Source organism: Gymnodraco acuticeps, unplaced genomic scaffold, assembly GCF_902827175.1.
Source record: "Gymnodraco acuticeps unplaced genomic scaffold, fGymAcu1.1, whole genome shotgun sequence".
In the NCBI taxonomy this organism is placed as follows: Eukaryota; Metazoa; Chordata; class Actinopteri; order Perciformes; family Bathydraconidae; genus Gymnodraco; species Gymnodraco acuticeps.
In genome coordinates, this window is record NW_022990015.1 from 1,537,012 (window position 1) to 1,557,967 (window position 20,956).

The 20,956-nt window shown below is 39.5% G+C and overlaps 3 protein-coding genes across 4 annotated transcripts; all 3 read left to right on the forward strand.

Annotated features, from left to right (window-relative positions):
• Positions 1-1,386: 1,386 nt before the first annotated feature.
• kbtbd7 (kelch repeat and BTB (POZ) domain containing 7) lies at positions 1,387-5,751 on the forward strand. Its single transcript, XM_034213650.1, has one exon. The coding sequence runs from the start codon at positions 1,728-1,730 to the stop codon at positions 3,591-3,593; it is 1,866 nt and encodes a 621-aa protein (XP_034069541.1). The 5' UTR covers positions 1,387-1,727; the 3' UTR covers positions 3,594-5,751.
• A 675-nt stretch (positions 5,752-6,426) lies between these two features.
• On the forward strand, positions 6,427-8,833 carry zgc:101559 (uncharacterized protein LOC492776 homolog). Its single transcript, XM_034213605.1, has 2 exons — positions 6,427-6,702; positions 7,591-8,833. The coding sequence occupies exons 1-2, from the start codon at positions 6,445-6,447 to the stop codon at positions 8,035-8,037; spliced, it is 705 nt and encodes a 234-aa protein (XP_034069496.1). The 5' UTR covers positions 6,427-6,444; the 3' UTR covers positions 8,038-8,833.
• A 683-nt stretch (positions 8,834-9,516) lies between these two features.
• On the forward strand, positions 9,517-20,157 carry katnal1 (katanin p60 subunit A-like 1). Of its 2 annotated transcripts, none has more exons than XM_034213606.1 (11): positions 9,517-9,644; positions 11,062-11,235; positions 11,353-11,513; positions 12,079-12,238; positions 12,873-13,000; positions 13,103-13,208; positions 16,940-17,098; positions 17,214-17,340; positions 17,675-17,809; positions 17,908-18,034; positions 18,792-20,157. In XM_034213606.1, the coding sequence occupies exons 1-11, from the start codon at positions 9,639-9,641 to the stop codon at positions 18,988-18,990; spliced, it is 1,482 nt and encodes a 493-aa protein (XP_034069497.1). In that variant the 5' UTR covers positions 9,517-9,638; the 3' UTR covers positions 18,991-20,157. The 2 variants fall into 2 exon arrangements, with proteins under 2 accessions (XP_034069497.1, XP_034069498.1); XM_034213607.1 differs by having other exon boundaries at positions 9,540-9,627.
• Positions 20,158-20,956: the final 799 nt, after the last annotated feature.

Genomic DNA, 20,956 nt, shown 5'->3' on the forward strand with positions numbered 1-20,956 from the left:
TGAACTTGACTCAGAGCCAGCTGCTGGAAGACCCCCACAGCCAGCCGCAAGAAGACCCCCACAGTCAGCTTCTGGAAGACCCCCACAGCCAGCTGTGAGGTCTGTGGACCCTCAAAGGACTCAAAGACACAGACTACATGCAGCAACTGCAACAAGTACATCTGTGCTATACACACGAAGAAGTTCTGTACATCATGTGTTTCCTAAACGGACTTGCCCATTGACTCACATGATGTTCTGCAGCGTCACTTCATCAATATATTTTTCGGATATACTGTATTTTATGAATAGTGACTGTTAATTATTTTTATTTGCTTTGTGTTTATATCTGTTCTATGTCATTTATATGGATGTTTCATTCCCTCTATATTTCACAGCCAAATACTTTTGGATGTGTGGTTCTTGTGTTCCAATTGCTGATACATTGCTTTATTTCCTTCAGGGCTTTGATTATTATATGACGATTAAAAGATTAAAATAATAAACATTAATGAAAAAATATTTCATTTACATTTGTCCTAGAAAAGCATGAGCAAAATGTAAACCTAGTTTTTATTACAGTGTATTTTTTTTTAACATAAATTACATTTTTATCACAAAAAACGATGGACACTTCCATTGTTAAATTTGATCGAGTATTTGATCGAGTATTTTCAAAAACTAATCATATATTTCATTTATATTGTAGGGGAATGAGTTAAAGACAATATATATAAGGAATTGTGCATGTTGAATTTAGTTCTGTATTTTTTTTAAACCCTGAAATATGTCCCGGCCCGGGTCAATTTGACCCGAACATTACCAAAGGGTGCGAAATGTGAACATAACACAAGGGTTAAAGTCTTCAAATTGCTTGTTTATCTCATGAAATAAATGTTTTGTGATTATTTTATTTCCTGTAATGAAAGAAAAAGTCATGTAAATGACTGAGAATCTGAGATGCTGCAAGCAGGACATCTTTAAAATCATGTTGAAAAAATTGTTAGATTTATTTAATATTATTTGTACAAAATGAAGATTGCTGGCTGAATAAATAAAGTTTAGTATAAGCATTCGTGTACCCGTGTACCCCTAATCTCTTATTTTTGAATAAACCTCAATTTGACCCAGATACACAAACCAATCAGAGAGGCGAATGCTACCCTAGCAAGGTTGTGTGAGCCAGAGCGGAAGTCAAGTAAGAATGCCTTCAAATTAAGAGATTACATTTTTTTCATATTGAGTTAAAAATATATATTTAAGTAGTGAAGGGTGATAAACGTGAATATTGCCTATTAACTATTAGATAACTTATTAAATTGAATATAGAGTGAAACAAAAGGAAATATGTGTAACACTTGTACATGTAGCTGGGCTTTATTTTGACAACGTCTGCCGGAAATTGTAGTTTCCAATCCAAAAACCGTTTGACACTCAAAACAGTTGTCAGCATTTACCAGATAAATCAAAGAAAATAGACACTACTGCCAGTGACTCGGTACAATTGATGGATTATCGTACATTTAAATGCGATTTTAGGATTAGTTGGACATATTGACTTTCAGCTGGTAATGTATTTTTCACAGCATATGTTTGATTTTCCTCTATGAACGGATGTGTTATTATCAGCGGACGGCTATATCCATGAGCCTCTCCCGTTATCCGAATATGTCAAACGTATGACGGCGGTTTATTTGACACATCCGCCGACGTAAAATAGCCATACATTGCTCACTTAAGTTGCTGCAATGGCTATGGCGTTGAGTTTCTTCAGTGGTCCCGAGGTGCTCGAGGACGTGAATCACGCTCGGGGTTTGATGGACGAGTTGAAATTCCTGTATGACTGCCGCCTGCTCGGGGACGTTACTATCGGAGTGGAGAGTGAAGAGGAAGAGTCAACCGGAGAGGCAGCCAGGGGTGACATTGGACAACTTTTCCTGTGCAGCCGCAACGTCCTCGCAGCTGCCAGCCCTTACTTCAAGAGCATGTTCACCGGGGGGCTAAATGAAAGCATGCAGCAGAGAGTAGTCATCCGCGGGGTGGACTCTGAGTCCATGTCTGTTATCATCGACTACTGTTACACAGGCAGGGTGACCATCACGGAGAGCAACGTCCAGAGGCTGTACGCAGCATCAAACATGCTCCAGCTTGAGTACATCAGGAAGGCTTGCTCCAGCTTCATGACGAGGAGGCTGGACCTATCAAACTGTGTGGGGATTCTGAAATTTGCTGACTCTTATGACAATCCTGAATTGAAGGACACTGCTCAAGCCTTTATAGCAAGACATTTTAGCCAGGTGTGTAGTGGAGGGGAGCTCTGTGAGTTGGATTTGATACAACTGAAAGAGATATTGTCTCTGGACGCTTTGGATGTGGACTGTGAAAGGAAGGTCTGCTCGGCTGCTTTGCAGTGGATAGAGGACAATGCACCACAGAAAAGGGAGGATGCACTACAGGCATTGAAATGCGTACGCTGGAACTTGTTTAACGAGAAGGACAAGTGTTACTTGGAGGGTCTCATGGCCAGGCCTTTAATTGAGAAATACCTCGAAACCTTCTTTAACACGTCTGCAGAGGTCAGCTGTGCAATACCTGCAACTCTGGACATACCAAAACAGAGAATAGGTGTAAATGCAAAAGAAATGATCCTCTTTTTCGGCCTACCAAACGACAACATAATGTGCTGCGACCCTTACTCAGAGGACCTGTATTTCATGGCTCCTCCTTTAGAAGACCTCAGCAGTCAGGATTACAAACGCTCTACCATGGAGTCCTTAATCGCCTGTGCCACCCCTGACAACAACCTGTACCTAGCCTCCCACCTCTCCAAACACTTCTGGCTGTACAACCCTGTGATGAACAGCTGGCAGGAGTTAGCAGAGAGGCCGCTGGGGAGGATCCACTCTGGGATGGGCTACCTCAACGGCCATGTTTACCTCCTGGGAGGAAGAAACCCAGTGACGGATTCCCGACTGAAGGAGGTGGAGTGTTACAGCATCCAGAGGAACCAGTGGACATATGTGGCTCCTTTGCCTCATTCCTTAGGTAAAATGCAGGTGGTGGCACTAAACGATCAGCTGTATGTGGTGAACAAAAGGAGAATGCTTTGCTACGATCCCAGGAGGAACCGCTGGCGCCACTGTGGATCACTGAGGAGGGACAAGCTTCATAAGGCCTGCGTGTATCAGGACCAGATCATCTGTGTGTGTGACATCCCTGTGGTGAAAGCCTACAGCCCCACCCGAGGGGAATGGAAGAGGCTCGGGGACATTCCCATCGACAGTCGGGCCCTGAACTACCAGGTGATCCAGCACAACAACAAGCTGCTCCTCCTCACTCAGACGTTACTACAGCACAACAAAAACAGGGTCCTCATTCATGAGTACGACCCCGGCAGGGACAACTGGAAGAACATCATGGCGGTGTATGTGTCCACCCTGGGGCCCGTGTGTGTTTCTACACGCGTGTACCCAGCATGCCTAGGCTCTGCGCACAGCTTCTCTACAGAGGAGGACGATGACAGTGGCTCCAGTGCCGACTGGGACTTTGACGGTTTGACGGACGCAGACTCAGACTCTGGCAGCTCTAGCTCTTTCTCAGATGAGAACTGGTAGTTAAATATGTTACTGTGTCAATAAAAAGTTTTAATTATGTATCGCTTTGTGAATTTTTACAGGGTTCTGACTGCCAGAAAAAGCTCAGCGATTAATGAAGTATTAAAGCCAGCCATACAGTTGAAGAAGTCCATTGAAATCTTTATTTCACATGGACGGATAAAGATTATTTTTTAAAGAAAATAAACTTAGCAGAGTTTGTTTCAGAAATGCCAAGAGACAAGGCCTTTTTTGTTCAATTTCTATCATGTGCTGCCAGCACTAAGGTCTGCTATATTCTTGTTTACACAATTACTCTTGACTTGTATGTGATGGGAGTTCCCCTTAAGAGCCATACTTTAGCACATTCATAAGGGCAGCTGAATGAAAGTGACTCCAGAGATGTAGTGTTACCTTTCCATTACATTTGAACACTTTGCCTCTTAGGTCGTCCTACAATATCCATATTGCAGTGGTTTCCAAACAGCCTTTGGAAATAAACTACAATTTAATATACCTTTTTCATTGGTAAGAGTTTTACTTCCACTTGTCAAACATTTCTGTGAACAAGATCTCTTTTAAGAGTGCTTTGATTCTGCCGCAGAAAAGTAACTTACCAACAAGTACAAAATAATAGACTTGTGACGATCATTCAAATAAAAAATACAAAGACATCTATTCTGCTCTTGAGTTCACTGTCAATATAGCATGAAAATGTTGTGTTTTTATGTTACATCTCTGTCCGCTGCATTTGTTTTTATTTCTTTACGTGGGATATGGCAAAAAAAAAATCCCTCATGCAAGTTGCTTTATATTTGAAAATGCTCCTCCAGAGTTACAAAATAGTTTGTAGGTACAGTTTACACGGGCTGAGAAGTAATCCCTGAAATAAAATTCCCTTTAATGTGTTATATCACCACAGGGCCCCTTTAATGCTCTGACATTGTGTTATGTTGTATAAAGACAGAAATATAGATTTTATTTAACTTGAATAAATGAGCACACCTGCTGACGATTGCTGTCAAATCATGACTGTGACTTTTGGGACATCCGGTAGCTCAAGTGCCTCATGTTTCTATGACTACACAATATGAAGGGCTTTAACATGTGCTGTCCTTTTTTACCTTGTCGATGCACTCCAAGATGTCACACACAGCTGAGGTGTGTAGAAGCCAATGTACTGTAAGCTCACTCAGGTCTAGGCTCCAGCAAAAGCCTGTATGCCATGACATTTTTTTTTTAATGAAGTAAAATGATGTGATTTTTTGTGACAAATTATACATTTATGATTTTTAATTTTAATTATTTAATGAAGTTTATGTGTTTGCATATCTATGATTTAACATCTATGTTGTATTCGAAAAAGCCAAACTGTTTCACAAAGTGTTGAGTATTGTTTGGTCCTGATTCATTGTTTTAGTTTGAGGACATTTTGTCTGCATGTCGACTAATACACTGTTGCAAAGCCATCATCCGCCCTAACCATTCATACATTCAGTTACCAGTTTATTTATTTTGTATTTATTAGTTATGTTGAAGCAAATAGAAGGGTCTCTAATGAACTACTCTCATTGATATAAATGCTGTATACACATATTGAAATCACGTCTCAGTATATATCAAAATGCTACAAACTGCAGCCTCTTAATTTAACATAAAGTGTATTAAACCCCTTTATATCGATGAGTATGAGACTATTAGTTTCAGCTAGTTGTACCCAATAAACTGGTAAATAAGTGTAGTGTTGTCCCCCTGTATGATGCATAACTGAAGTGTTATATTTGAGTTGTGTTTGTGTCAGAGAGTTTATTGTATTGGACTCCAATAGTTGTACTGTAACTCAAAGAAGACAATATATAAATAATCATGTCAAAATACTTCACTTTTTATGTTGTGTAAAGTCATATCCACAGAACATGGTGATTTGCAAATACTTACCCTGTAAACACATACTTGATTTAACACAATATGATAGGCTAAAATGAAAAGTTATAAACGCTTATTCAGACTTCACTCAACATCAATAAAAAGAATATATGTTTGTGGATTGTCTTCTGTGTGTTACAACTAAAGTCAGTTAAGAAACGTCCATGAAGGGGGGATTGACTCCGTAACACATGGCCTGGATTATAAAGTTGTTTTTGGTGATTGTTTCAAAATAAATGTGACTGATGCAGAAGAGCATTTGTATGTGTATTCATTTTCCAAACCTTTAATAACTGGTTGTGTTTATAACACATAAAGCACAAAATACAAGATTTCATGATGAAATGATCTAGTAGTCACTGACAATTTTGTTTTGCTTTGTTTTAGGGGCGTGTTGATCAGTGTATTGTTATTCCTAATGGAATATTAGATTCAAAGGTTTTATAATATATATATATATATAAAGCCTATTTTTTAAATGTGCATTTTAAACAATACATCATGTAATTGTGATTAACAAGGATAATAAGATACTCTCATATAATGTAAGATACAAAATAAAACATTTATTCTCAATAAATACAAACAGTAATAAGTTAATAAAGCAGTTAACTTGTATCGTAAAATATCTTCTATACTGTTTTTATGAACATGTGTCTTTGTTATTGTTTGGTAAATCAAAGGAAAAAAAACGTGTTTTTTATTTAATTTACTCCATTTTTATTTATATGTTCCCAATGCAATACAAAAAAATACCATTATATCTTAAAATGTGTATGCTCTTATTTGATTGCTCTTGAATTAAGTCATGATTAATATGGTATGGTATATTAATGGTAAATGCTTGAACTAAATCAAATGTAATACAAGGTTTACTGTATAATGGTTACCGACAATCTCGCGATGTTTCAGACGCCGTTCAGATCAGACCGCGAGAAGATGAGCGATGGCAATAGAAACAAAACCTGAGGACGAATTTGACACTGTTTTTGATCAAAATGACTCGTTAGAGCTGTCTTCGAGCCACGATTATGGGAATGCACAAGCTCGGATATTCAAGATAATAGTCATAGGAGATTCAAATGTGGGAAAGACGTGTTTAACTTACCGATTCTGCGGGGGCACTTTCCTGAAAAACCCGGAGGCAACGATCGGGGTCGATTTTAGAGAGAGGACGCTGGTGCTTGATGGGGAGACTATCAAGGTGAGAGGACTCTAAAAAGCAACATACACTTTAATGTCATGCACACCTGCATTTCCAACGAGATTACCGCAGCCATCTGCCTGAGCTACGTACAGTTTATATAAATTGGCACAACCTGACGTGGAGGCTGTTTTCAGACATTCAAAGCCTGCATGGGGATAGAATAACACCCCTACAAAATATAGGCCTACCTTTACATTTACCAGCCGGTGTTTCCTCCATTTCTCAATTAAATACATAGTAGTTTATAGAACCATTAAAGAAAATATGTAAAAGGGGAACATGTCTACATCGATGTGGACTGTACCGACAGGATAATTTAATAATCCTGCAGAAAACACTATAATTTTCACACTGCATTTTTTTAAATAAAGATATGCAGAGACATCAATGGCTATTTTCTTTGTGATCAAATGTATTTTATTATTTTAACCGAAGAGATAGATATACTGTACAATCAGCATCAGGGCTGTGCATTTAATAATAATAAAGTCAATCAAACAAATAAGATACACCTATACACAGCCAACCCACAACCTGTGAAATAGAACATTAAAATAACACGTTATTATCTCAAGATAACCCCCTTATAATGTATCATGTCGTTTTCAAGGGGGCCCCAAAAAAACACTTTTTGTACTATTCAATAAACAGAATAGTACAAAAAGCATTAATATACAACACAACAAAGACGAAACTCCCAGCTAACTGTCAGATAACTGAATTACTATGCAAGTATGATTAGATTCCAAAGCATACACAATCAAAATGAAAAAGAGAAATTATCAACATTTGTAATATTTTCTTGGGATTGGTTGGAAAATATAGATTTACTCTCACCTTCAATTATGTCTTTTTCACATGCATTATCTGCTTGTGCTGTACCAGTTGCAGATCTGGGACACGGCAGGTCAGGAGCGTTTCAGGAGGAGCATGGTGGAGCACTATTACCGCAGCGTCCATGCCGTCATCTTCGTGTACGACGTGACCAGCCTCTGCTCCTTCGAGAGCATCCCCGAGTGGATCGAGGAGTGCAGCCGACACTGTGTGGGGCCCCTGGTGCCCCGCATCATGGTGGGCAACAAGTGTGACCTGAGGGACCGCCGGGAGGTCCCCACCACCGCCGCCCAGTGTCTCGCCGACAGCTACAACTTCCCATTGTTTGAAACTTCAGCCAAGGATCCTGCTGAGAAGGAACATGTTGACGCCATCTTTCTGACTTTGGCTTATAGACTGAAGAGCCACAAACCCCTGAGACTGAAGCAGCCCAGTGAGAGCAATATCAGGCAGCTGTGGAACCAGAAAGAGCAGGAAGCATCAACTTGTCAATGCTAAGGTCCTGTATCGATGGAGTGAGCGGGTCATCAGGATACGTTTGCTGAGAAAGAGTCTTTTATGATCCTTAGGTTAAAAAGGAAGATATGTACCATGGTTTTCCACTTTCCCTGCCTGATACAAGTCATAGCTAGTGACAATATAGGCCTATATGTTTGCACACTTTTAAATCAACATTTCAATGAAATGCATGAATGGAAATGGAGGTTAGCCAAGCATTTGTAGCTCAAATTACAATTGAAATCCCTTCATGGAACAGTGCATTGCGGAAAGCACTTTAATACGTAGACATATGCAAACGGCCGTCTGGTAGCACCGCATTTTATCTACACTATCCAAAGCTGACAATAAATTAAGGGATAGCATGATTTCAATGCAAGTATAAGGACCAATAAGGTACATTGAAACTGTGGGGAAAACCACATATCGTTTTATTTATTTAAGTTGTGTTTCAAACTGATATTTGAAAGTTGCAGCATGAGTTTTGGTGCTGATGTTTTGAGTGTGTATTTAGCAAATATAAATATGAACGTAACCAGCCTTGTGTCAGCAAAGAGAGCTCACCAATGATGAAATGTAGCCATCTTATGGGACAAAATGCAAATCCACATAAATCACTTGAAAAGCATGAGTGAATACATGCACAGCTGTCTTTTAACATCATTATGCCAGAAGGTATTGAAGATAGGCGATCAAATCACAATTGACTGATACTTGTGTGGCATGTGAACAAAAATGCACTTTCCAATTGAAATACAATAAGCTGCACATCAATAAAAGTGGTTTTATTGAGGTTTCTGGTTCGTTGGTAATGATGTAAACTGCAATCTGAGGTTGTACTTATAAATACACATACACATGATCAAGGTATAATAATATATTGTATTGGTTGGTGATAAGCCCTGAAAAGCAGTGTATTTTTATCTATTCACAAAACAGGGAAGATTGAAGTCAAATTAATTGAAAATCACACTTTTGCGCCAGGGATCTTTACTATCTGTAGAGCATAGGACAGCCTCTGTCCTTTTCACCCTGGCTTTTGACAACTACCCAAACCAAAACCCCTTTATAAAACACACAATTATATTTATTAAGGCAAACTCTACATTCTGATGATTACCGTATAATATGATTAAAAGCTCTAAATCAGGATTTCATTGACATTTTAGGAGATGTTCTGCTTCATTCTAGTTTGCTGTATTTGATAGTATTTTTGCGACTTGCGGACAATTTTTGCATAGCAGCAACTGGGATGTGTTCGAGAAGGCCTGTAAACTAGCATGTTGTTCAAAGTGTTTGTCGCCAGCTGTTAATGTTATATGTGAAACATAAACAGAAATGCAACTTCCGAAACGAGTTCAGGATTTCTACAGGTATTTGACAGCGAGACTTTGCTCTACCTCTCCACCGGCTCTGTTTAAGGTTATTGAGCGTGATCAGTGATTACTTGGTAGAGTTGTCATATTAACCAGCTTTTCGAGAGGTCCATGAGTGCAACCTACAAACCGAGCCGCCTGTATTCTTCTCGTCTCTCCATGGTAACACTTTCCTCAACACTGGTCCTTTGACTCAAAGAAACTACACAAACAGGTGCTTTTTTCATGCAGGTAAGAGACGTATGTTCATGCTTAATATGCATTTAAATAAGATACTTTAGGTTTGTGTTGTCTACATGCATATTTAACCGATACTGTGAGGATTAAGTAGCATTTGCCCCATTTACTGCAACACGATTCGGTTTGTTTGTCTGTGGCCTAGCAGCAAGCTAACCCAAGCTAACGTCGACATTGTGACAGGGTGTAGACAGGAAAACAGGCTTATGTGAATTAAGCCTTAATTTAAATGTAATGTGAACTGTCTCCGATTAAAATATTGACATCAGCTAATGTTAGCTTAACTCACATGCTTTGCCGGGTATATGCTAGCATTGTTGTGTTATATCTGATGGGCATCTGAGCTGCACCCTCCTGTACATATTAGGATTTATATTGAGGATACCGAGTTCGTTGATAAAATGTGGTTTTTACATACTTTAAAACGTTGTTACTAGCCACCATTAGCAGTAGTGGAAGAAGTACTCATATCCTGTACAAGTAATAATACCACATTGTAGAAATACTCTAATACAAGTAAAAGTCACACATTCAAAATGTTGCCTAACTAAAAGTACATAAGTATTAGCGTCAACATATCCTTAAAGAGCAAAAAGTACTCATTATGCAGAATGGCTAATTCCAAAATGGTATATATTATATTGTTGATTATGTTTGATGAAGCTGATTAAAGTGGAGACAATCTAATTACTTATATATTAACGGTAGATTGTGAATTCATTCCATCTATTTAAAGGTGGGGTAGGTACGTTTCAGAAACCGGCTCGAGTGCACTACAATTTGAAAGTACACAGCCGAAAAGAATCCGCCCCTTCCTTCAGACTTCCTTACAGAGCACCTCCTCCAACACACATGAACGCGCAATGTACGCCCAATTACGGCACGCCCAATGAGGGCACGAGATACATTTGTGCATGCACGAGATGGAAGGCTGACAGACAGGGCGGCAATCCAATCCGTTTAGCCGGGCCGGCTAAACGGATTGGTTGTGCTTTTTACAGTATTACGGCTTCCACAGATTACATTTTTTTATGGATTTTTTGTCAAAGCACTTAAGATATTCATTGCTATCGGGATGTTAAGAGCATTCCATGGAATATAACAAAAAGTGTATCTCAAGCCGGTTTCTCAAACTTACCTACCCCACCTTTAAGTCTTTTTATGTGTTGATTATTTTTTATACCGTTAATGCAAAGTAACTAAAGCGTTAAATAAATGTAGTAGAGTGAACGTAACAAATGTACCTTTGAACTGTAGTAGAGTAAAGTATAAGTCTCTCAACATTGTGCTTAAGTCTGGTACTTAAGTCGAATGTGCTTAGTTACTGTTCACCACTGACCATTAGCTATTATTAATTTCTCAGTTCTGAAACAAAGTATGATTCTAGCTTCTTTTCCCCCTCCCTATATAGCTGTTATTCAGCATGAATTTGGCAGATATATGTGACAACGCCAAGAAGGGCCGTGAGTATGCTTTGCTGGGGAACTACGACTCCTCCATTGTGTACTACCAGGGCGTCATTCAACAGATCCACAAACACTGTCAGTCCCTCAGAGACCCTGCACTCAAAGCCAAATGGCTACAGGTGAGTGTCTTTAACCCCCTGAACATATCATCATTACACCTGGTAATAAACTATCATTACAGATATTCTGTGATGCAATGCTTAATACAATACTCTTCTTCTTCTGTCTCTGAGCAGGTCAGGCAGGAACTGCATGAGGAGTACGAGCAGGTGAAAGACATCATGGGAACACTTGAAGGCTTTAGGTCAGAGAAGCCAGCTGACGTCCTCGCCCCTCAATCCGGGGAGAGACCTGAGGATCCAGCAGTGTGGCCCCCTCCCACCCCTGCAGAACACAGGTGTGTGTGTTTGGATGTTACATCTATCACATAAAGCCTTTGTGTGCTTCATGTGGAGTCGATCGCTACAATAAGAGATTTCATGGTGCTTTTCTAAATCGCTTTTGAATTTAGCACTGGGAACAAGATCGTAGTGTGTGCCTGTGTGCCTGGCTTTGGTTATTTTTTTTAGCCACCTGCTCTGGCTCGGCTGTAGCTCACTTCTTTACCTCCTGGCAGAATTGATTGTAATTGATAATGCCAACAATGTCAGGAGAACAAAATGCCACTATAAGGAAGTGCTTTGAAGTACAAAGAGACCTATTTTGCATAATCTGTTTCAGGTCTACCATCACTGTGTGACTCATGTTTTACCTTATGGTCATTCAATTGGACATAGCAAGCTCTACCTCCACATAGAACTAGCAAAGCTGGTTAAAAGTCAATATCCATCTGTGGCAATATTTGAAAACTATGTTAATACCACTACGGTATTTCCTTATTGAAAATTATCTTTGATGTTTCAGCCTGCATGTGCGTCCTACTATTACTTATGTATAGTTTCTTCATGTGTGTGTGCCTGTAGGAATCCCGTTGCAGTGAAGCGCCCCAATAGTGCAGCGAAGCAGCATAGAAAGGAGTCCCCTGGCCTGCAGCATCGAGGGGCCGGGCCTGGGGGCCGCAACCCTAAAGCAGAGCGCCCAGGAGCCAGAGAACCCCGGGGCGCAAAGGCAAAAGACGATAAGGTCAGACATCAGAGGTCCATTAGTATTTCAGTCGCACTTTTTTTAGCTCTGTGGCTGGTCCTGCGACTTATACTCCGAAGGGACTTATATATTGTATTTTGTCTGACTGCGTTCAAACTACGGCCAAGAGATGGCACTGTATGCAATCGTGACAACTGAAAACTGCTGTACCACCGAAGTCACGGCAACCGGGAGGATGCGTAACGTAACTTTCCAGGATGTTGTGGGATGGATTGACACAGCATGGCTTCAGTCCGACACTATCCTGTTGGGATTCAGAAAGGCCTGTCTAATCGGAGCTGATTCTGATGTTGAATCTGACGACAGCCCGGAGCAGGACATGCTGCTTCATGGACACCTCTGTGTAGGATGAAGACTTCAGTGAATAAATGCGACTTATACACCGAAGCGACTTATATATGTTTTTTTTCTCTTAACGACACACTTTTTTGATAAGAGCGACTTATAGTCCGGAGAATACGGTTGATGTATCAAAGTTTCAAAATATCTAAACTACTGACCACTTTCCAAAAGAGGGAAATATATATTTTTGATCTTGGATTGAACTGTCTAGAAATTAGTAAATCTGTCCTAAACTAAAACTAAACAATTTTTCCTCCTTTTTCTTCATCAGGGGAAGAGAGGGGTTGGAGAAGCACCAGGAGATGTAGAGCATAAGAGATTTGATGGCACGGGATATGACAGCGACCTGGTGGACTCACTGGAGAGAGACATTGTGTCCCGTAACCCAAACGTACACTGGTATGTGGAAAACACAGATTCTTTCATACTCGTTCATACATTTTACTGTCAGGGAAAATAGCATTTTTTTACTGATGACTGATTTCTCTGGATGAACTGTAGGGAAGACATCGCTGATCTGGAAGATGCTAAGAAGCTGCTGAGAGAGGCGGTGGTGCTGCCCATGTGGATGCCTGACTTCTTTAAGGGAATACGTCGCCCCTGGAAGGTACAAACACACGCACTTCACATATCAAAAGTGCTAAATCAAAGTACTATCTGTCAGTAACCACAAAGAATCTGAATAATCCTGGAAAATGTTGGAAAGCCATTCAATCCTTATCCACCGGCGATATCCGTAATGAGCTACCTCCGTGCATTACCACAGCATCTGGCACTATATCGGACAGGGCTACTATGCTAAATTGCTTTACTGAGCATTTTGTGTCCTGTGGTTCTCTATTTGATTCTGTCACTAACTCTGCTTCTGTGAACACTACAGTATGTGACTCTGAAAAACGTGTGTTGGAAAACCCTTTTAATTTTACCCCTTTTACTGTTGATGTTGTTCGTGAAGCTTTAACCAAGTTAGATCCTAAGAAACCGGCTGGCCCGGACAACGTAGAACCTTTCTTTTTAAAGATAGCTGCAGATTTTATTGCTCCACCTCTCACTACTCTTTTTAACCTCTCCCTCAGCACAAACACAATTCCAAAATTGTGGAAGTCAGCGTATGTCCTGCCTTTGCTAAAAGGAGGGGAGGCCACCTTATTAAATAACTATAGGCCAATCTCTAAGTTGTCAGTTCTGGCTAAGGTTCTTGAACGCCTAGTGAGTGAACAGGTAAAGGTGTTTTTATGTACAAATTACATCCTGTCTAAGCATCAGTCAGGCTTCAGAAAGGAACACAGCACCATCACTGCCACAATGAAAGTGGTGAATGATGTGGCGAGTATTTTAGATAATAAGCAGAGTTGTGCAGCTCTATTTATTGACCTTTCAAAAGCGTTTGACACCGTCGATCATCACATTTTAAAGCAGAGGCTAGCCAGTCCAGCCATGCAGTGGGTGGTTTGTGAACTACTCTCTGAAAGGTCCCAATGTGTTCATTTTGATGGGCTGTCTTCTGAGTGGTTGAACATTGCAAATGGTGTTCCCCAAGGTTCTGTTTTAGGTCCACTTTTATTCTCCATCTACATCAACAGTTTAGGTGAAAATGTGGATGAAGCTACTTTACATTTTTATGCGGATGATACCGTGATGTACGGTGCAGGTCCCTCGATTAAGGAGGCTGGTGTTAAATTACAGGCTGTTTTTAACATTATTCAGACTCAGCTCTCTGAACTAAAGCTTCTTTTAAATGTTGAGAAAACCAAGGTAATGCTCTTTTCTAAAGCTAAAAAGACACCAGAGCCTGTTTTAGATATTGTAACTACGCAAGTGGTTACCTGTTACAAATACCTTGGTATCTGGTTTGATGATTGTCTCACTTTTAAACTTCATGTCAATAACCTGCTTAAAAAGCTGAGGGTTAGGCTAGGTTTCTTCTACAGGAACAAGTCCTGTTTCTCGCTTGAGGCCAGGAAAAGGCTAGTCACTGTGACCTTTTTACCTGTGCTGGACTATGGTGATTTGATGTATATGAATGCACCTGCCAATTGCCTGGTCAAGTTAGATGCTGCGTATCACAGTGCACTGAGATTTGTGACAAACTGTAAAGCATTAACCCATCACTGTACCCTGTATGCAAGGGCTGGTTTGCTTTCACTAACTGTACGGAGGCTCAGTCACTGGTACATTTTTATATACAAAGCCATGTTAGGGAAACTTCCATCTGCTCCCTGATCTCACGGAAAATTGTAAGTGGCTACTGCCTGACATCGAATGCTGTGGTTTTAGTAAATGTGCCAACTGCTAGGACTGTCTTAGGGAAGACAGCTTTTAGATGCGCAGCTCCTCTGTCTTGGAATAGTCTGCAAATTAAATGGAAACTGAACAATCTGGTGCCACTAAATGTTTTTAAAGCTCGGTTGGATGCTACTCAATCGGAAGCTGTTGGTACCTGTTTATGTGGATAATTATGAAAATGATGCTGTATGATGTCCTTTTGTTGTTCTATTTATGTTTTTATGTTTCATGTGGAACTACTTGAGCAGGTCTCCCTTGAAAAAGAGATCAATAATCTCAATGGGATTTATCTGTATAAATAAAGGTTTGAAATGAAATGAAATCTAACAAATGTACCTGCTTAGTAATCTGGGGCTGTTTACTTACTAAAAATAACCAATAAATCAGTAAGAAGCTCATGTATTTTTTATTTAACAGTGTGAAGTCGGCCCTAATGCCTGGTTGGCACTGCATGACTTTAGCGCTGAATTTCCTATCGCTGAGAATTTTTGGAGCTCCCAAAAAAAGCCCCAGATCAGAGGCTAATCGACTGCTATGTGCAACTGCATTGTTGTAACAGAAAATACAAAAATAGGACTGAATCTTTGACGAAGATGAGTCAATTAAAGCTAGCTTGTACATTATGATGGGTGATTACATCTGTTTTACTTTGATGTGTCTAAGGAAAAGGTAGGCTTTATTACACATACTGGTCATAAAATATAATTCCAGTGGCAATTCCAAATGAACATATAATAAATCACAGTTGTTCCCTTGTCTAATCTAGTAATGTAAATGGATGTAGTCTTTTACAAGCAATGCACTCAATGTGTAAATATTGAAAAATATCCTGTGGCTTTGGGCTGCTCAATTAATCGTATTTTAATCGCGATTGCGATTATGGCTTTCAACGATTACGAAAACAACGTCATCGAAATAAAACGATTATTTTTTTAGTATCGTTATTATTACTTTTTTAAATAATTTTTTTCTTTTTGGTTTTTCAGTTGAATTATACTTAAAGTTCAGGGTAATCAACTGTTAAAAACATACTGTTCAAAAAATAATTCTCCAATAAATGGATGTTTTCAAAGTCAATGAATAATCGCATTTAATAATCAAAATTACAATTATTGACCCAAATAATCGAGATTATGATTTTTGCCATAATCGAGCAGCCCTACTGTGGCTGCTCGAACATCAATCTCTCCCCGTTTTTTAATAGCTCAGCTACAACAACAGTAAATAATGAATGGCCTACACTTTCTCAGATATATCTTAATTCTATATTATAACAAACTTATATGGTGCAACCTGTTTTAAAAAGATATAGTATAACACCCACACTTGGTTTGAACCTAGCTGCATTTTGCAAAAAAATGTACTAAGTTTAATTATGAATGCTTACATCCGTTTGCATCACTAACATATTTTAATAATTATGATAGTGATGCAAACGCTCAGTCATGCTGCTCTACATGAGTCAGTTTTATTTTTATTTCTGTACTTCTGTTAAACTTCATCATGTGAAGCCTCTTCTCCTTAAGGCCCGCAACATGAAACACAAGGCATAATCGCTTTGTACGGCAGCACAGCGCCTTCATTTTGTCTGATGTATGCTTAATAGAACTCTTTACTAATGAGTGGCTTCCTCTGCATGGTTCGCCTCTGCTCATCTCAGATCACTTTTGGTACCAGGTCTGTATTGCTTTCCATTGCCGATAGTACAGTGTGGGCGTGATTCTCAGCTGATCGTCGTAGCAACACAGCATGAAACTGTTGGGGAATGCAATTAATATTCAAATAAAAACCCTTGAGGGAAAAAGTCCTGCAGGGATGATGGCACTCATTAGCCTGTGTGGATTCTGAGGCAGCAGGGAGTGCAATTACATAAAAGATGCTATGAATTGTGCCACAGGTCCTTTTGTGGTTTATGTAATCTCCATAGCAACAACAGAGACATTCGAGATGCACAAATGTCAGACATCTGAGGGTGGCAGTGATGGTCCTAACTTTTACAGAAAACGTTTGTATCTGTCTACATGATTTTATATTTTGAATGTTTTGTTTTAGGGTGTGTTAATGGTCGGGCCTCCCGGGACAGGGAAGACGATGTTAGCCAAAGCTGTGGCCACAGAATGTGGGACTACTTTCTTCAATGTGTCCTCCTCCACACTCACCTCAAAATACAGGGGCGAGTCAGAAAAACTTGTGCGTCTTCTGTTTGAAATGGTAAGTCTATATACACTGTGTAAATGGTTTGTTTAGCAGAAATCTAACGACCACAGTGAGGATTTGAATATTTTGTCATGTTTCTGGAAAAAATCATACTATTTTATTTTCTTAGGCCCGGTTTTATGCACCAACAACCATCTTTATAGACGAGATTGACTCAATCTGTGGCAGAAGAGGAACCTCTGATGAACATGAAGCCAGCCGCAGGGTCAAATCAGAAGTCCTGGTTCAGATGGATGGTGAGTGGAATAGAAAGTGAAGCTATAAATAGGTTTATAATGGCTTTCTTTCAAGAAAATAAATACTTTTTAACAAAATTGAAATGCAAAAAATTGCGAAATTATTCTGCGGTCCAGGTCAAACTTAAAAAAAGTTTTTAAAAAGGCTTACATTTTACAGTGAAGAGCTTTTGCAATTAGCACATTTTAATATAAAAAAGAACAGAATAGTGCTTGATATTAAACTAAAAACAAATTCAGTAATGCATCCGAGATAGATTTAAAGATCGTTTGACATGAATGGGACAGTAATTAGCATTTTGAAGTTTGATTCTGATGTTTTTTTGGCGACCAGGCGTGGGTGGAGCTATGGATAACGATGACCCCTCGAAAATGGTGATGGTCCTCGCCGCCACCAACTTCCCCTGGGACATCGACGAGGCGCTGCGACGGCGCCTAGAGAAGCGGATCTACATCTCTCTGCCCACAGGTGACCTCTGCTCCCACAGACTGACCTCAGAACTGTAGTAGCATTATCAAGGCTACAAACAACCATCCTAATATCCTATTAATGTTGTTTTTGTGTAGCTGTGGGTCGTGTTGAGCTTCTAAAGATTAACCTGAGGGAGGTGGATGTGACTGATGACGTGGATCTGGACCTCATTGCTGAAAAGATTGAGGGCTACTCTGGAGCGGACATCACCAACGTCTGCAGGTGTGTGTTGTAGATGTTATTCATATGGTGGTGTGTTCTTTATAGTAAGACAGTTTTTCTTAAATTATATTTGTATGTGTCGCCTTGCTCCGCCTGGATTTTTTTCCAATTCAAAGCCCTTTTGCTGAAAATGATTTCTCATAGTTACTTTAGTTGAACACGTCTCTTGACTACCTGTCCTTGGGTCCTTTCTACCGAAGCTATGCTCGGAATGACAGGCATTTTATGTTGCCGAAGTCTTTTCTGCTCATCTCAGGCTAGCAATGTTTTGTTGCTTGTTGCTTAGTGATCACGGCCTAGTCTCCATCCATTTGAATTGAGCATCAACAGTATAAAATATACATTTACATAAAAAGAGAAAGGCAAAAGCACAAAGTTAAGCTTTTTTTCAACAAACATACCCCACCTCAACCAGGGGGAAAAAACAATCCAACTGAATCAAAGCACACATAAAGGAGGAAGAAAAGAAAGAAAGAAAACTAAACAAATAAGTTATGATGAAAAATAATAAGATCGGGTTCAGATATCTGACCTGTTGTGCATAATATCAAGAGTGTCTATAGTAAACAGAAAAGGTATCCACATTTTATCCAGGTTCTATTAAAAAGCTGTAAGAGAGAACCTACGTTTTTCCAGCTTTACATTTTGAGTACAACTCTTCAAGAGGGACGTTTATTTTAGGTAGCATACTTATAAAACAAAAAGTGTTACATTTGTTTGAACACCCGGCTCCTCTCTGCTCCTGTCTTTTGCTCAGGGATGCGTCCATGATGGCAATGCGTCGTCGAATCCAAGGCCTGACCCCGGAGGAGATCCGAGCTCTGTCCAAAGACGAGCTGCAGATGCCCGTGACCATGGAGGACTTCACCCTCACTCTCAAGAAGATCTCAAAGTCTGTCTCTGCTGCCGACCTGGAGAAATACGTTACCTGGATGTCTGAGTTTGGGTCAGTATAGAGAACGGTAGCGCGTAGACACAGATCAACCAGAACCTCGAAATGAGGACTTTTAAAATGAAGAAAGCATTGAAGACGAGGCACTACTGTATGGGAACCAGGAGGCCCATGAGGGATGAAGATTATACAGAGGGCTCAGTTTACTTCAGAAGACTGGTGCCTTTGAGAGAACATGATGAGAGCTTTCAGTGGCTTCATTCCTGCCTTTCCACATACTCTCCCCTCATTGTAGTAATGACAAAACTGTCTGTACAGAGACTATCAATCGCCCAGCTGCTGACTAACTGAAGTGACCTGAGCAAGAAAGGGGAAACTTTTAATGTAAAATAAGTAGCTTAATTCACACAGATAGACCAGGGAACGGTACTTACATGTTCGGCCTTGTGCAAGAACCTACATCGAATTCTCTCTAAATCAACAGACAAACTTTGCTCGTAAATTGCATGTTTCAACCTGACAGCTGAAAACTTTTTACATTTATGGGAGCGTGTGTCATTTCAATAATCAACATAGTTTAAATGTCTGAATGAGTTCTGACCTGTTCTGCTCGATTTGATTGGCAATATTTATTCAAAAAACACAACATACTAAACACAAGTTTAGAAGTTGTAGTAGTGATAGCATCCTGTAATAATTAGACAATCTTACAACAAATTAAACAACAGAGGGTGTTTGCTGGGAAAGCGACCTAAACAAAATTGAAAAATGGTTAGGTTGCCATGCCAAAAAATTCCCATAAACCTTCAGAAGCCATTGACAGGCCATGATGTAGTTGATTATCATTTAGATGTTATCATTATAATTCGGACTTTCTGGCAAATGCAACAAGTTTTCTTGAATCACATTTTAGTTGCCACATCTGGTTGTACCTGCAATTCTTGCACGAGGCCTTTTATTTTATTTTAGGAACAGTAGCACTTTTAATGTACTTCCTTCAGGGGCCCATGTTACTACTGACTGAACACACTTGAAGAACCACAAAGTCTTTGTTGTAAAGTGTCTGTTTATGTGTTTGTGTTTTTGTTTTAATTTTAATAAATGAAATTGCCTTGCCTTTAATATTTGTTTAAAATTGTAGTTCTGTTGATAGACAAATGCAGTCAAGCTTAAAGAAGATGGCTGCTTGACTCCTGGATTGTTCATTAAATCTTGCCTAAAAACACACCTACTGAATGGTTCCTGTTTTTGAATGTGTTGACTTTCAAACTAAGAATTAACTGAGATAACTTTAACTCAGCATGAGCAAGACATCTGATTACACATGGAAACATTGTGACAGGGTTAAAAGCTTAGGAGAAACCTATAAATAAATGAATTGGGACTATTTTGTCAAACTAATGCAATATCGTTGACACATTAAACCCATGACGAGAGCTAAGACATAAATGCTTGCACAATAATAGATTTTACAGTATGATCTGTATTTCCACAATTGGAGTATTTTAGAGATTTGCTTACTTGTTTTAGCAGAAACACTGTTTACTCTTTACTTTTCCTCATTAATGTCATTGATAAGATCTGGTGAGATGCTCTCTTCCCTATTTTACTTTTGTTTTTTGTTCCTTGCGTAGCACTCAAACACTCCTACATTTCTTTTCTAGGTCAACAGAAGTGCATCTGACATTTGAAATGTCTTCGCCTGTCTATTTCTTTTTCAAATGTGGGACAGATTGTAGACAGAACTCTTCTATGATCAAATTGTTAACCCCTCTTGGCTGATTGTTATTTGTTAAATCTAAAACGGATATAACTGCAGGCTTTATTGGCAGGTACTCTTTGTTTCCAATTACTTTGCAACAAATGCACTCCCTTGAATTATAAGGCGGTTATAAATGATTGGTGACCGAAAAAGAATAATAAAACAAAACATTTTATCTAAGGAAGGAACCAAAAAGGTATTTTACAAAATATGTGACTGTGGCACAGTCCCATAATCGTGTTGTCCTTATATTTGCTGGTGTCCTCTG

What these genes read in the sequence shown, in the direction of transcription:
- katnal1 (XM_034213606.1), top strand. An exon ending in TGCGTCTTCTGTTTGAAATG is followed by an intron (nt 17,099 to 17,213) that starts GTAAGTCTATAT and finishes TTATTTTCTTAG; the next exon opens with GCCCGGTTTTATGCACCAAC. An exon ending in CTACATCTCTCTGCCCACAG is followed by an intron (nt 17,810 to 17,907) that starts GTGACCTCTGCT and finishes GTTTTTGTGTAG; the next exon opens with CTGTGGGTCGTGTTGAGCTT.
- zgc:101559 (XM_034213605.1), top strand. Translation starts at nt 6,445, where the DNA reads ATGGCAATAGAAACAAAACCTGAGGACGAATTTGACACTGTTTTTGAT. An exon ending in TTGATGGGGAGACTATCAAG is followed by an intron (nt 6,703 to 7,590) that starts GTGAGAGGACTC and finishes GTGCTGTACCAG; the next exon opens with TTGCAGATCTGGGACACGGC.
- kbtbd7 (XM_034213650.1), top strand. Translation starts at nt 1,728, where the DNA reads ATGGCTATGGCGTTGAGTTTCTTCAGTGGTCCCGAGGTGCTCGAGGAC.